Source organism: Simochromis diagramma, unplaced genomic scaffold (assembly GCF_900408965.1).
Source record: "Simochromis diagramma unplaced genomic scaffold, fSimDia1.1 OVJJ01000603.1, whole genome shotgun sequence".
Lineage (NCBI taxonomy): Eukaryota > Metazoa > Chordata > Actinopteri > Cichliformes > Cichlidae > Simochromis > Simochromis diagramma.
Window position 1 is genome coordinate 7,981,316 of NW_024387414.1, and position 16,043 is coordinate 7,997,358.

General features: G+C 41.0%; 2 protein-coding genes across 2 annotated transcripts in view; one reads left to right on the forward strand and one right to left on the reverse strand.

Annotated features, from left to right (window-relative positions):
- Nucleotides 1-1,768: 1,768 nt before the first annotated feature.
- On the forward strand, nucleotides 1,769-3,887 carry ss18l2 (ss18, like 2). Its single transcript, XM_040010954.1, has 4 exons — nucleotides 1,769-2,162; nucleotides 2,492-2,568; nucleotides 2,651-2,735; nucleotides 2,824-3,887. Exons 1-4 carry the CDS (start codon nucleotides 2,094-2,096, stop codon nucleotides 2,884-2,886), a joined length of 294 nt encoding a protein of 97 aa, XP_039866888.1. The 5' UTR covers nucleotides 1,769-2,093; the 3' UTR covers nucleotides 2,887-3,887.
- Nucleotides 3,888-4,360: 473 nt separating this feature from the next.
- LOC120720993 (granule associated Rac and RHOG effector protein 1-like) overlaps nucleotides 4,361-16,043 on the reverse strand; it is a 40,651-nt gene continuing 28,968 nt past the window's right edge. The window contains exons 8-14 of the mRNA XM_040010953.1: nucleotides 15,938-16,035; nucleotides 12,831-12,956; nucleotides 11,626-12,746; nucleotides 10,481-10,646; nucleotides 7,902-8,039; nucleotides 7,115-7,190; nucleotides 4,361-6,283 (exon numbers count right to left, since the gene is read on the reverse strand). Of these exons, the coding sequence (XP_039866887.1) occupies nucleotides 5,963-6,283; nucleotides 7,115-7,190; nucleotides 7,902-8,039; nucleotides 10,481-10,646; nucleotides 11,626-12,746; nucleotides 12,831-12,956; nucleotides 15,938-16,035 (2,046 nt within the window). The 3' untranslated portion in view covers nucleotides 4,361-5,962. The remainder of the gene's footprint in view (nucleotides 6,284-7,114; nucleotides 7,191-7,901; nucleotides 8,040-10,480; nucleotides 10,647-11,625; nucleotides 12,747-12,830; nucleotides 12,957-15,937; nucleotides 16,036-16,043) is intronic.

Genomic DNA, 16,043 nt, shown 5'->3' on the forward strand with positions numbered 1-16,043 from the left:
TTGTTGATTTTAATAGCCACTGCTTGCTTGGTTTTTGTATTTTGACATTTGGTTACGAGACCAAAGGTGCCTTCTCCAAGGAAAGCTTCTACCTTGTAGTGGTTTCCCAAAATGCTCCCTTCAAATATTTCACATGACATGGTGAAATGTGTTTTTTTGCTCTTAAATTGGTGAGAAACGTTTGAAAATGGTTTTGGTTGTTGTTGTAAAACTCTATCAAAACTTTTCCAATGTTTTCTTGGTTGCTGTCAGTTCAAGGTCCTTTTAAGCACTGTAATATATCACATGTAGGTCCTATCAAGGAGCGTTCAAGCATTCTAAAGTGTGTCTTTGTTTTGTGTGTGTGTGTGTGTGTGTTACATATTTGGTAAACAAACAGTGGATCAGGCATACCTAATAGTGATGTGTCGGTCGCGAACGAAACGGCTCTTAGAGCCGATTCTTTGAAGTGAACGACGCGAGCCGGCTCCTTATTGGGAGTCTTGGTTTTTTTTCTTCTGTCTCTCAGCCTCTCTCTTGCACTTTTTTCCGCTTCACTCTGCACCGAGCCTTGTGCTTTGCGCTGGGAAGAGGGGGGGGAGGGGCGGTAGTTACACTCTCAGTAGCACAGGAACAGAGCGGGAGGGAGAGAGAGAGAAAGAGAGCCAGGGACAACAACGTCACATTAGAAAGGTATAGTAATCATCCACAACTATTTTCAGTTGCAGATGATAAAGGATTCAAAAAGTTTATTCATGCAGGCCCATATGAGAGAGAATATGCATCTTCTTTTTGTTTTCATAATTTAATTTATATTTAACTGTGTTGTGGTTTGCAGTGTTTTGTGTTGTTTCACTTAAAATTTGTTTAAAAGGAAAAAGCTGAAAATTTAAATAGTTAAAAATTGAAATGTGAATAGTTGTTTTTTGTATTATATGATTTATTTATTATATTTTATGTGGAGTGAATAAATAAAAGTATATTTATGGTGGCCCCCTAGAGACAAAGCACATACAAACTCCAAAACACGTAAAAACTCCATAGCACGTACAAACTCCGAAGCACGTACACACTCTAAAACACTTAAAAACTCAGAAGCACGTACAAACTCCAAAACATGTACAAAAGACAACAGAAGTGCTCCAGAAAGCTAGGCGCAGTGTTGAGCTTTTGTTACCTAGTGGCTACACAAGCCAGGAAGTACCAACGAACGGATTTGGTGTGTGGTAGTAACAGGTAAATGAACATTTTTTTTAAATTATTTGAATATATATGAGTGCTTGTGTATAAATACACAAACAATACACATATGCTTTCAATTGTGCAATTTAAGTGATCTAGGTAGCTCTGTTTTGGAAGGTCAGTTAATGCTAGAAATGTGTTTTGGAATTTGTACATGCTTTTTGGAGTTTTTACGTGTATGTGCTTTGTCTCTAGGGGCCACCGCATATATTTATATATAAATATATATAAATAAAACCACTTTTTTTACATTAGTAATTCCTTTTGTGCATAATTTTATATTATTGTTAATAATAAATTAATTAAAGCAACAAAACAACCTGAAGAGCCAGTTGGGAGCCGAAAAATCCGACTCTTTTTAGTGAGCCAAGCCGAAAGAGCCGGAAATCCCATCACTAGTACCTAATCAAATGAGTGTATATGCAAATACACATACATGCACGTGAAAGACATCTTTATCAAGCTGAACACCTGACAGTTCCTCCCCAGTTTATTGTTAATCTATCAAAACCTGCAACAAACTTGGGGATTCCTAAGTCAAAATTTCAATTAATTTATTTAAAGTTCGACTTAAAAACTACAATTTTTAGGTTATCTAATTTTTTTTTTTTTTCAAACAATGCGATAGTACGTCTTTTCAGTGGCGGAAACGAGCTTCTTTAATCTAGCGTTCAGCCTTCGATGCAATGGAGTGCTCCATCTTTCTGCACATATCATCTTTGGTCGGCTCCCGCCACTGACGTTTCCCTCGGCCGCTGGGCTGTGCCTGCCTCCCCGTGTGTGAGTCGAACATAATACGTCCCACGAAGAAGAAGCTCTCCGGTCAGCTGGCGTCGTAAAAGCGAAATCGTTGTAGTAGGATTAAATTAAACATGTCGATTGTGTTTGTACCAAAGAAACTCAGAGGAAAAGCTACAGTCAACCAAGAGACGATACAGAGGGTAAGACACCAAGAACGTATATTTTAGAAGCTTTTACGTTGTTTTTATGACTCGATTGTTCTTGGATTAGCAATTAGCTTGCTAACAGGTTTATACGTTCACCCTTATTTGGGGGGGAAATTGGTAACCTTATCGCATTTGGCTGTTGACTTTTTACACGGACTTGTCCCGGTGACGGGTTTAGATAAAAATGTTAACAGTGGTTGTGGTAGGGCCTTATCTTAACATGGTTCAATACTCCGTGAAAACCTTTGTTATTTTTTGCTGTAAGTGGCTTTACGATCTCTAAATTTCTCTCTGGTCCTGCCGGATTCTCTGCTTTGTTCCAGTTACTGGATGAAAACGATCAACTGATCAGATGCATTACAGAGTACATGCAGAAAGGACGCGCGGTGGAGTGTGTGCAGTAAGTTACACAAACCTCTCCTCCACTAATGCTGTTGATTGACTTTATAGTGTTGTTATTTATTTTTTCCATTTTCCAACAGATACCAACAGATTCTGCATCGCAACATTGTCTACCTGGCAACCATAGCTGATGCAAGTCCCGACAGTGCAGCTTCCACATCAAATGTAAACACAGCCCAGACAAAGAAGCAGCAGTAATAATGAGGATGGAGGTGGCTTGTTTCTAATGCTCTATTATTGTCTTCGTTTCTAGTGCACATCTAATGACACATCAGCTTCAGCAGCAGCTGTGAATGGGCACACAGAGGGCAGCTGATTGCAGTTTCTGTGACAGCTGCATTCTTCCTCAGAAGCATGTGATTGTGGTCATTTGACAGCATAATTGCACAGAAACTGCCAAGGTGGAGTTCACAAAACTTGGAGATATGGACAATGAAAGCAAAGGATCCACCTCCTGTTATTTGTCAGGAAAAAGGTCTCTAGCCTTGGCAGAAAATGCTCTCTCAAAGCACCCTGCCAGTCGAGAATGATCTCACAACAAAAAAACTGTTTTCAGTGACGTAAACCATTTCAGGGTCGAGCTGGATATCTGCGGACAAAATTGGAAACAAAATAAAATTTTATTCGCACTAGTCATGAGTGCTTTTTGTCTCTTCAGATTTTATATTGTATTGATGCACACTATTCCCCTGTTACGCCTGAATTATTCTGCAGAATCTGTACAACCTATAGTCAACCCAACACCTTCCTCAGCATTCATATCTGTGAAAGGTGTGTTAACAGCACTAGGTACTTAAATTTATAAGGAAGGGGCACATCAGGTGTAGGGTTTCACAAGGGCTTGCAGTTATAGTAAACCTGAGGTGTAGAGTTCACATCCACTTAAATGCTTTCAGCAGGAGCATCTTTTATCACTCTGGTTTAGAACACCCCAGCTGTTTTTCTTTCCTCTCTGAGGCCTTGAGCTACAACTTGAAAGCTACCACACCTACATATATCCAAGTTACATTATACAGAAACTAACAACACAGGCTACAGTATACCCCCACAAAGTTGCAGTTTTGTTTCAGAGGATATCTTTGTTTGAGATAGTGAGATACCATTCAGAGGCAGAAAGTAGCCAATCCGAGAGCATAATTCAGCTCTCCTTAATGCATCTCTGCGTGTAGCTATCTGCATGTTGTTCGTTTTGTTCTAAAAGCCCTAAGATGCCACACAAAAGCATATTTAGTGTTTAAACTAACCTTAAATTTAAAAAAAAAAAAAAAAAAAAAGGCTTTTTTTTGAACCACATCCAGAATTTGCAGTTTTTCAAAGGAATGTAACCCCCCGCAAATTTTGAGGGTCAACTGTATCTCGATTAAGAAAGCTTCCTTGTCTTGTTTTGTGTCTTGGACATGCTGGAGAGATCTTTTGCCTGGCTTAGGAATGGCTGTGTGTTCTCCCCATTTGGCGCTGGAGCACGCAGCTGTGAAGGAGGAGGTCTGTTTAGACTGCAGTCCCTGTAATCCAGGCCCAGATAAAAAGCAGACGATAGGTGAAGTAAGCGGGAGGAAAAAATGAAAACCAGCAAGAGACTTATGTTTAAAAAAAAAACAAAACAAAATTTAAAAAAAACAACAGCATTTTGAATTGCTAGTTATTTTTATTTATTTTTTGCATTGCTGGTACACTTGGAAAGATTCAGTTGCCAGCTCAAGAGAACAATAAGCAACATAAGCCAAGCAGCCCCCCTTCATATCTTCTATCAGGGCAACATGTTTTTATTATTATTTTTCTCTTTTTTTGTGTTTTTTTTTAGAAGCCACTAGTAAACCATTTGACACAGCTGAGAAGCTAACAGTTACAGTCCAAGGTCTGTACTGATGTCTTAAAAAAGGCTGCAACAGTTAGGGAGATAACACAGACAAAAAGCAACAAACCCTATATCTTGATTGTGCAAAGCACATTAACTATAAAAAGATATATATTTATATGTATATACAGCAAACAATTCTCTGTAAACATGTTAAGTATGTTAGTTTTCTGAAAACATGGTGTCATTTCATAAATACAGGCAACATTGGCATCCGCAAACATCACAAAAAGATAACATTCTGGGCTTTTAAATACAGCCCACTGCCATAGGAACGGAGGAAACAAGGGCTTGAAAAAACAAAACAACAACAACAAAAAACCCACCCTCGTTACACAATGTTTTAGTGTTTAGCATGGCGTATTTGGTAACCTTTATAGATCGATGCTGTAGTTAAACTCTGTAGGAAAAACATGTGCTTTTTTCACATATTGGGAGGTGGAAAATAATGTTTTATGTAATATGTCTGCAGGAATACTAACATACAGTATGGTATAACATGTAAGAAAATACAAAAATAAGATTAATACTGTCAATAATTGTACACAAAAAATATTGTGTTATTAAACAAAGAAGAAACGTTAGGTTTATGGGAGTTAGTGTCAATCTGGAGCCAACAACTGCCAATTAGAGAAGAGGAAATGAAGATGTTCCCTAATGCTCACATCCAGTAGGGTGTTTAACTTCATGTTGATCAATAATCTCAGACTGCCTCTCATCTCTTCAGCACCATTCGTCTTCCGAACAACGCTTTGGTTGGAAATAATATTCTGCAAGTGCTATCGATACCAACATGGCACATAGTTACTGCTATAACTCTTAACTCTGGTCAGTTGTTGAAAAAGTAGTGTATTTCTCTCAAATTACACCTCTGCAGTGACTTACTATATTTATGCTGAGCCTGCTCAAAGCCTCTTAATAAAAAGTACTAAATATTTATATTTCAACTTCACTATTTTACAAGCTATGAAACAGTAGATGGTAGCTGTATTCTGGGTCATCTTGCATGAGATTTGGCAGTTACAGCTATGTAGACACAGTATATTTATTACGGGCAAAATGAGAGCATTTTAAGCCCCTGCCCCCTTGTAATCCCCTCCTCCACACACACACACACACACACACACACACACACACACACACACTCACACTTTTAGCTGCAGAAGCAAGTGGGTGACGGCTTTGCACGTCTCCAGCTCTTGTCTGAGGAAATTTCTGCTCGACAGACAGAGAAACGACCACCTGACTAACTGCTGCCAGCACGACATGCGCACCTTTCATGGTTAAAACATGGCAGTTTGAAAAACTTCAAAATACATCTTTTTCTGATGGGGATGTTTGACATGGAAAAATATAGATACAAAAAAATGTCGAGCCAGTGTGTATACTTTACGTTGCCTGTGAGGCTTTTGAAAATTTCCAATTCGCTGGGTGTGGAGTTTAATGGCTGTAGCTCGGCCCACTCAGTGGCTCATGTAACAGAGCTACGGGTCCTCTGTGGCACTTCACCGTGGACTCGTTAGACATTAGATCGGGATCAGTACTGGTGAAGGTAGGAGGGTCTGTGCTCATGCTTGACGGGGAAGGATTTAAAGCCCTTGGTCATCGGTTTATGTTGCTGCTGTTGCTGCTGCTGCTGCTGCTGGGTGAACGGAAAACCAGAGGAGATGCCGGTGGAGGGGGAGCAGTCGCTGGCAGTAGACCACACGGGAGACTGGAGCATTGGCATGGAGTCGCCCCACTGGGAAGAAGGAGGGATGTTCATCTGGTACAAGGAAGAGCTGGGATTGGGCATGGTGTTGGTGTGGGTGGAGTGTTGCCACGGTGCTTTGGGAGGCCAAGTTTTAGTTTTGCTGTCCTGTGGAGGAGGCCGGAACATGACGAGTCAACATGCAATCAAAAATAGTAGAAATGGTTAAAGGCGCTTTTGTAATCATCTTCTGCAAACTGTTTCTAAACCTTCCCCACCAGGGGGCAGCATTTCACCAGTGCTCCTGCTCTTTTAATTTACAGCCCTACCCCAATCTCCTCAAGAGGTTTTGGCTTTTCCTAGACTGTAATTTTTCTCTCAACAGCCATCTTTTAATGTATGTGTGTAAAACACGGATGTAGCTTCTGGGTTTGAGAATGAAGAGGAAGTGAACGTGACTTAATCTGACATTTGTGACTTCAGTATTTTCCTGGTGACTTTATAATCTCAATCACTACTTTCAGATCATATTAAACAGAATATTAGGCTCATTTTGTAAATCCAGGTAATTCCAAGAGTCAGAAAGGAGGATTTCACGGGAATGTTCACAGCAGTCTATTATGCACTTCTGGAGCCAATTCCTACCCTTGCTTGAAAACGCTTCATAACGGGACTTCCCTAACCAATCCATGATGTCACGGTGGCTACATCCACTGTGTGCTACCATTAATGACCTGCCTGGTTATACGGATGTTACACCGACTCATTGCAGAATCCCGTGGTACAAACAGGTATTGCATAAAAGTATGATCTGGGTGTAGTTCAGCTGATACCTAGACATTTAGGACTCATAGCAGCTGTTTGTTCACATTCGTTTGACACATTTATTATTTTGGGGGAGTTCCTGAACCATTCTTAAACACAGGAATCTATAATTAGTCCAGCGTAAAATAAAATGAAGTGTGACATTTCACTGGCACAGAGGGGTTCAAACTTTACCTGGCTATCGTCGCCGATGTGATGGAGAGGTGGTGAAGGCAGAGTGCACACCTCAGGCTCACCACAACTGTGTTTCCTGAGGACAGAGAAATCTACACTGAACATACTCACAAAGAGTATCTGATGAATGTTAAACTGCAGCAGATATTTTTACTGAGATAAACACGATGACCTACGGAGCCACGCAAGGGACATGGGAGAAAAACTAATTAAGATGAGCTTTTGCAAACAAAAGTTTTGCGAGATCTCGCAAAATAGACTGCATACTTTGCAGGTCACATTTGAAGGCCGAGTCAGTGTATCCTTCGTAACCCAACCTATCCCAGAATTCATAGCGCGGCCCAGCCAATTCGTTTCCAACAATGGCGGCAGCTACTTAGTTTTAATATTACTCTTTGTGGGTCACAAAATAAACTTTTAAGATATTTTGAGGCGTGACTGTAGCTGTGTAAACGTCAAATATCTGCTCGGTTTATCATGACATCACATATTTGCAAAAGTGCTCCGACATTTTAGGAGACGTCTGTTACCCACCATCTCGAAGCTAACGGGAGGTCGAGGCTCACTACAGTCGGGGGGAACACCGCACTCTCGGCACATCGTGCCTTGACCTCCCGGTCAGCTTCGAGCTGGCGGCCTCTGAAGAATGCGGCCAAAACTTTTGCAAGATCTTGCAAAACTTCAGCTTTATTTTTTCTTCTCCCATGTCCCTTGCGGGGCTCCATAAGGACCAAACCAGGAAGACAGAACAAGATAAACACCACAAGTGGATGACTTTCAGACTTACCGCCTTTGTTTAACTGCAGCTACCAGGTCTGGCCCAGAAAACATGGAGAACAGACTGTCACCATTGGCTGAAGATGTCTCGTCACTAGAGCTGGCCGAGTCCCCCTGATTGGCTGACCAACCACTGTTTACAGCATCACTGTGGGCACAACCAGAGAAGGTGTTAGCAATTTCTCTATTAGTTACTAAAAACTGTGTATAACAAAACCAACAAAATTAGACAACTTAAACATATGAATTTAAAGCCCAGTATCTCTCGGCCTTTATTCAAAGCAAAAGCTGCATAAAAGTGATACATTTTTGCATAGTTTAAAAGTGAGATCGCATAACTGCAATGATGGCTTGTTTACTTCTATCTGCTTGCATCTGTGAGCAGGATGGTGTGTCACATGTGGGTGGAATTAAACAAGAGCACCCAGGATAAACATGCTAAATGCCTCACTTATTGCTAATGTTGGATAAATTAAAAACATAATCAAAACATCACATGACACAGTTTGACAGTTTAAAACTATGCCGGTGCCCACGACGATGAAAGCTTTCACATTTCAAAACAAATGTACCATATGTGAAACCCATCAGTATGCTGGTTCTCAAACTACCAAAAGTCAGACATCCATGCATTGCAAACATACAAACAGGAAAGCACTGATCTGTACTTGTCACATTTGAGAATCAGCACGATGCTGCATACTGCTGTCATTTACAGCTTTTGGCTTTAAAATGTGAAGTTGCTGATACATGCATGCTTTGCGATGGCCACAAGGGGGTGACCTTTGTTGGTTGCAAAAAGACTTCCAGTCTCAAAAATCTACGGGGCAGCCCCCTGCCCTGACCTCTGTACACACTTTACTGTTGACTTCATAGGCTCTTGGCTCTGGGAGCATTTATTTATCTGTGGTTAAGAGTATATGATTTTGTCAAAGCTACATCAACAGAAGATAGAACAATATTGTACTGCATTTTACTTTATTTTGTATAGTGTATTTCTCTTTTTTCCTAAATGACTTTCTGGATGCTGTTTACATGATTTAAATTAATTGGACAAAACAAACACTTTTAAAAGTCCTCAAAAACACCTTTGTGCTAGTTGCCTCACAGGAGCACTGCCATAATGACAGACACACACACACAGAGACAGACTCTCAAAGTGAAAACAATGTCAGGAATGCAACCATGGCTGGCCAATCAAAGGAATGATATCAGCAGAAACAAATGTTTGAGCTAAAAGATGATAACAGCTCCTCAGGCAGATTTATCCAGAGCTTAGGTGTTCCAACAGCAGAACCATGATCTGCTCATCTTAAATTCAGAGACATCAACAGCAAGAAGGTTCTTATCTGCCTCAGGCTGTGCACACAGTGACAGGGGAGAGCAGCTCTGAGATGCTATCTGAAACCTGGTCACAACAAACCTTAAAGCCAATCACTAAAATCTTATAAATCAACCCCTGTAAGTGCAGTGCTGCTAAAAGACTCCTCCTAAAAACAACTCACTACCAGTTTGTCTTATAAGAAAAATACTTTTTTTAATTGAATGTTTGATGTTAAGATCTTTACCTACAATAGACCGAGTGTAACTGAATTTTAAGACCAAAACTGACATTTGTTGATTGACTGATTTTCTTTTGCTTTCTGACATACAAAAAATAAAGAAATGATCTTAACATTTGCTGCAGTTCTTATTACTGGTTTACATGCATGAATGACCTTAACTATGACAAACTATGCAAAGTAAATATTCAGCCACCCTGGGGCGCCTCTGTCAGTGTGCCCCAGGGTGGCTGTGGCTACAATGTAGCTTGCCATCACCAGTGTGTGAATGTGTGTGTGAATGGGTGGATGACTGGATATGTAAAGCGCTTTGGGGTCCTTAGGGACTAGTAAAGCGCTATATAAATACAGGCCATTTACCATAACATGGTTTCTTTTCTTTAATTTTCCATTTATCAGCTTATGAATGCTGACAGAGATAGATTGGCAAACAGCTAATACTGACATATAATACTGATTGGTCAGATCCCAATAATAAACAAATGACATGCTTGTAATCAGAAAGCTCAATGGTATCAGTTTCTACAAACCTAAACAAACCTTTCTACAAAGGTTTGTTTAGGTTCAGTTTTAAATAGAAGCATGGAAGGAAAAGGATGAAAAACATGATGACTTTATTACAATTTGTTTATTGATATTTTTTGAGTTAAAATGATAACAGAATACTGTAGAATTCACTTAGACATACTCAAAGTTTTGGGTTTTAGTACTGTTGAACCAAAGACCAGCTGTTTTTGAAATAGTAATAGACACATATTATAAAATGTAATTTATTTGTAGAATTGGTGTTTTTTAACCAATAACATAAGAGCATTTTTAGAATCTCTGTCACATATAAATGAAACAGCATAGGTTGAATAACTAAAACCATGCATAATAAAAAGGCCCTTACTCTGATTCTAGTTGAAATAGCTTGGTTGATTGAGGGTCATTATATATTCTTAAACATCCCTATGTGGGACACGTGCTAAAATGTTAACTTGTCTGGCAATGAATGAGTGGTAAAAGCAGATGTATGGGTACCAACCCCTCGCTGAAGTATTCTGGGTGGGACCAGGTCCTGTGCTGCTCATCAGGCATTGGCCAGTTGCTGCGCGTGTTGCTGGGGCGGCGAATGTGCTGTACCTGCCGTTTCTGCTGCATGGCCTGACTGACGCCGGCGACGTAACGTGCAAACTCCGGGTCCGAGCCAACTGCGCGTGGAAAGGGAGGATAAACACAACTATGAGTTTCTGACACCCTCAGCTTTTCTCTTTCGCTCCCCGGAGTTCAATCTATTCAGCCAGACTGTCTACCACAGCAGAAAAATCACAATAGCCTTAAGTCAACTCTGCACAATGGGCCTCGACGCAATCAAAAGAGTGTGCTGCACTGTAAGAAATATAACTGACACAAGCTAAATTCAGCGCACATCACCAACTTACAGTTGTAGCCACAACTTCTCATCGTACCTGACCAATATTGATATCAGGTGTCTTATGTCACCCTTCAGGTTTTAAGAAAAATCTGCTCAATTTAATCAAATTACAGTGTCTTTTATGCACTGTAGTAATATTTGTCTGGTAGTCGCATCTTTATTTTTGATATCAGCTGATGTTTGAAAGCTAATTTTCTTTTATGACACGATTAAGATTTGAATTTAAATTAAAAACTTTTTACAGTCAGCTTGATACCCACTACCATCTTCTTAATGGTTTCATCTTGATTGTACTGTAGGGAGACTCAGGCCACCCACACCCCTTTCCTGAACATTTGTCTCCAGCTATACCTTTCAAATTGTTAGAGACACTACTAAGCTTCTCTGAGGTTTTAAAATAATGAAAGTCAGTGCCATCAATGCTGCAGGATTAGCTGAAACTTAACCTAACCCAGTGAAAGAAAACTAAATAAAAGGCTCTTTGGTTTGTTCCCTCATCTCATCACAATCAACATTATTTGTTTATTTAATAAGAACATAGTATGTTAATGGATATCACTACCAAAATGCATAATGCAAGTAACAAAAATGGTGAATTTAGTCATGCTGATTTTTGTGCTCTCAACTTCTTCATATTCTGGATGTGAGTGTCTGCCTTCTTAACTTAAAGAGTTGAGCTGTTCTTATATAAATAAATGTTCACTCTGTTTCATATGGATGTAAACTCAGACATGAAACTGTAAGGTAAACATCACCTGCTGGGTCGAAGGGCAATGTGTCCCCCAGGACTCCAAACACTCCCTCACTCTGGTCCCGGTTGGGCCATGTATTGTTACGAGGTCCTTGGGGTTTCTGACCCAGCATCTCTGACATGACACTGTCCATGTAGGTGCTGACCAAGCCCAGACTGTACAGGTCTGAGCTCAAGTCTGGCAGTCCAGAGGATGCCCACTGCCCAATGGGACCTAGGGGTGATAGCCCTGCTGGGGGTCCTTGCGGCGGAGGCTGTTGCCCAGAAGTGCCCAGCCACTTGCTTGCCACTCTTTGTTGTGGTAAGACCTGGGGTGGGGTTTGCTGGGGAGGAAGCTGCGGGGGAGGCGCTTGTTGTTGAGTGATGGGCTGCAGGAGGTGCTGGTAGTAGAGGTGCTGGGCCTGTGGGGAGGGCTGCTGAGGTGGTGGAGGAGGGGGTTGCTGCTGCTGCTGGGGCTGTTGTTGCTGTGGGGGAGGCGGCTGTGGATTAGGCTGAGGCTGTTGTTTCTGTACTGGCTGTGAAGGTTGAGGCTGAGGCTGGGGCTGAGGCAGGGTCTGAGCTGGAGGCTGCAGGGCACTGTGAGAGATTGATGAGGTGGCTTGTGAAGGACCACTTGGGGGCTTCAGCTCAGCAGGATTAGCAGAAGCCACAGAGTTCCTCCTCTTGACCAGGGGTGAGGCTTGCTGGGATTTGCCCATGTTGAATCCTGAGAGAAAGTCAATGACATCCTGCATCTCTTGGTCTGTGGGCAGGTTCATCCCCTGGTCTTCAGAAACTGAACCGTTGGCCAGCTGGTTTTGTTGAGTGGAGTCAGAGGTACAAGGCAGGCTGCCCATCTGCAGGATGCTCTGTAGCCTCCCATCACTGTGGCCCAGGCCTTTTGCCTTGTCCTCAGAGTTACTGGTTGTTAGCATGCTGCGAGATGGAGTACTAGGGATGGAAAAACTGCCTCCGCTATTTGAGCTGGATGAGACTTTCTTTGTGAACTTGGAAGTCAGCTTTGATATAGTTTTGGGCAGTCCACTAGAGGTCTTGGAGCTGGTACCTGGAGGCAAGTCTGTGTGGATGCCATAGTCTGGGCTCTCTCTCTGTAGCTGTATCTGAATAGTGGGCAAGGCTTGCTCTCTTTTGTGGACAGGAGAAAAGAAATGTGTGTTAGCTAGTCAAAACATGGAATGAAATAGTTAATCATTACTAACATCTACTCACTTTCTCTCCTTCCACCTGTTGATGTCAAACACCGCTGTGTAAAGCACGTCTACAAGACCAAGTGTCTTCTCTGGGTCCAAGCTTCGCTGGAGTAAGGACATAGTAGCTGGGTCCTCCTTCAAACACCTGAACCCAAAGACACAAACATTCACAACAGGACAGGACATGATCTGTGAGTCCAACAATATGTCTTACACATAAAGGCTCAGGTGAGATGACTATCTGGCATGTGATATTTATAAACAAGAAAAGATCCCACACTTCCTTTTATTAAAATAAAAAACTCAAACTCATCACAAAACTATGTACTGTGACACGACACAGAGGTTTTAAGAAGAAATACTTCCCCTATTCCCTAAAATAATACTTGCTTTGACTAGTTTGACTTGATTTACAACACACATAATATCAGCACTGCATTAGAGTACATAACTTTAAAAAAAAAAAAAAGCCAGTTAAATAAAAGCCTCTGAGAAATGCCTTCTTCCAGGACCATTATAAAAAGTGCTCTGAATCAAAAACCAGTTTGACTTTTCTAACACCACAAATACCAATGATATGGCTCAGTTTTTAAGTACACATCATTTACACAAAAATCTCTTATATACTACCTAAGTATGAAGGCACTAACCAGCATTTCACTGTTTATTAAATATTTTATATCAAACACATTCTCAATCCCTCTTGAGCCTTAAGCTTTAAAGTCTGTATAAAACCGTCCAAATCAACAGCATGTGTTGATTTGTTCCATAATACCAACTTCAATTTACTTGCCTTCAATTTTCAACTGTCTCCAACAGTCTATATTTTTATGTTACTTATCTGTTTACTAAGGGACTGTAAATTCTGCTGTCTGCTCACAAACCCACAATGAAAAGGTTCAGATACTAATGCATTGATTTATTACCCAAAGCTCAGTCAGCACATGTGTAGGTGTGCTTGAAAATTTACAGCTGATGCTATAAATAAGTAAAGTTGAAGTTCTGCAGTGTAAGAGCAGTTTTTCTTTGTTTGTTTTTTTGTCATGTATTTAAACATCAGCATTGGCCACAGAATTTGTAAAAGATGAATAAAGCTTCTGGCTCTGAAAAGTGAAGCCAACACATTAATACTTTAAACCTGTATTCTTGTTAATGGCCAGCAGGGGGCAACTCCTCTGGCTGCAAAAAGACTTCCTGTTGTAAAGAAGTTTATAAAAAACAAATAAAAAACAAAAGACAAACTTTCAGCTCTCTTGGTCTGTGATCTCAGTAAACACTTTTCTGATGACTGCAGACTATGCTCATGTCTGTCCCCTGTTTCACAATAAGATCCAGCCCGTCTTTCATCCTGTCTGGTTCCAGGCATCATAACTTGTCTTCAAAAACTAGTGGTTGGCCTCATCAATCTTATTTTATTTATTTAAAAAAAAAAATCAGTCTACGGCGGATATTTGCCATCATAAAACCAACTGCCAAATAAGAGAGCACTGGGATGCAGCTTTTTAAGGTTGACTAAATTTACACTTATTAAAAGCCAGTGTGACGATGAACTGATGGAGTCCCAATCAAAAGTTTAAGACCACTTCAAAAATGGGGGGGAAAAAAAATCATTTTCCATGGTTGGATCTTAACAAGGTTCCAAGTAAAGCTTCAACGACAAGAAGAAAGGGGAGTCAGACAAAACATTTTTTGAGCATGCAATTTATTGAAAACAATGCTCCACCATTGATCACTTCAAAAATTTGTTGCAGCATGCTTGATGCAAGCGTTTCCATGAGGTGCCTGGGAACATTTCTCCAAGTGTTGAAGATGGCTGCACGAAGGGCATCTACTTCCCTTGCCATCCATCCCCAAAGGTTCTCAATTGGATTTAGATCAGGGGAACATGCAGGATGACCCCCTGTTATTCTCCTGGAAGAAGTTCGTTGTCCTGCGAGCATTGTGTACTGTAGCATCGTCCTGTTGAAAAACCCAGTCATTACCACAGAGATGAGGGCCCTCAGTCATGAAGGATGCTCTCTGCAACATGGGGACATAGCCAGCGGCCATTTGACACCCCTGCACCTCCTGAAGCTCCATTGTTCCATTAAAGGAAAACACCCCAGACCGTTATGGCGCTCCCCCCACTGTGGCGCATAGAAAACATCTCACATGGGTTCTGCTTGTCATGCCAGCAACGTTGCATCAAGGTTACATTTTTTCTCATCAAAAAATAAAACTTTCTTCCACTTTTCAGTGTCCCATGTTTGGTGCTCTCTTGCAAAGTCCAAATGGTCAGGTCTGTGGCGCTCAAGGAGACGAGGCCTTTGAAGACGTTTTTTGTTTTTCAACCCCTTCAGCCTCAGATACAGTCTGATGTTATGGGGCTGCAGTTGGCACCACTAACCGCCTTAATTTGGGTCGAGGATCGTCCAGTGTCTTCACAGACAGCCAATTGGATCCTCTGCCTCATTGCTGGTGAAATTTCTTTGGGTCTTCACTTGACTTTTTTGCTCCATAACCCTCAAGTTCATTTAAGAAATTCCACATGACTTGTCTTACTGCGCCCCACCTCAGCAGCGATGGCACACTGCGAGAGACCCTACTTATGCAGTTCAACAACCCGACCACGTTCATAAAGGGAAAGGTTTTTCGCCTTTACCATCAGAACGTCATGACAGTGTGACTACCTGACAGAAAATGACAATGAATCCACATTTTTGCACAGATTTCACCTTTTAAAGGCATGTGGTCTGAAACTTTTGATCAGCTGTAAAACATTAACTATTTAAACTGTTTCAGTTTAAGTGTTGTCTTCAATAAAATGCATGCTCAAAAAATGTTTTGTCTCACTCCTGTTTCTTCTTGTTGCATGTTGACGCTCTACTTGGAAGCTTGTTAAGATCCAACAATGCAAAATATGATTTTCTGCCATTTTTCAAGTGGTCTTAAACTTTTGATTGCGACTGTAGTAAACAGCCCAGGTACCTGTTTTAATTATGATTTCCTGGCAAAAAGGCTGAATAACATGTATACAAACAAAAACAATGAAAAAATGTATACATATTACCTATATGCCACGCTAAAAAAAAAAAAAAAAAACTCATAAAAACAACTTGTGTGTTGCATTTCTCACGTTGTACTCACCATGTAGAAGGAACCTGGACCACCACCTTGGATCCCTCCAGAGTGATCTGGGGAGCATAGGCCTCCTTGTTCTCAATCTGCGCAGTATCGACAACCACCTGACAGG

What these genes read in the sequence shown, in the direction of transcription:
- ss18l2 (XM_040010954.1), top strand. Translation starts at nt 2,094, where the DNA reads ATGTCGATTGTGTTTGTACCAAAGAAACTCAGAGGAAAAGCTACAGTC. An exon ending in ACCAAGAGACGATACAGAGG is followed by an intron (nt 2,163 to 2,491) that starts GTAAGACACCAA and finishes GCTTTGTTCCAG; the next exon opens with TTACTGGATGAAAACGATCA. An exon ending in GTGCAGCTTCCACATCAAAT is followed by an intron (nt 2,736 to 2,823) that starts GTAAACACAGCC and finishes CTTCGTTTCTAG; the next exon opens with TGCACATCTAATGACACATC.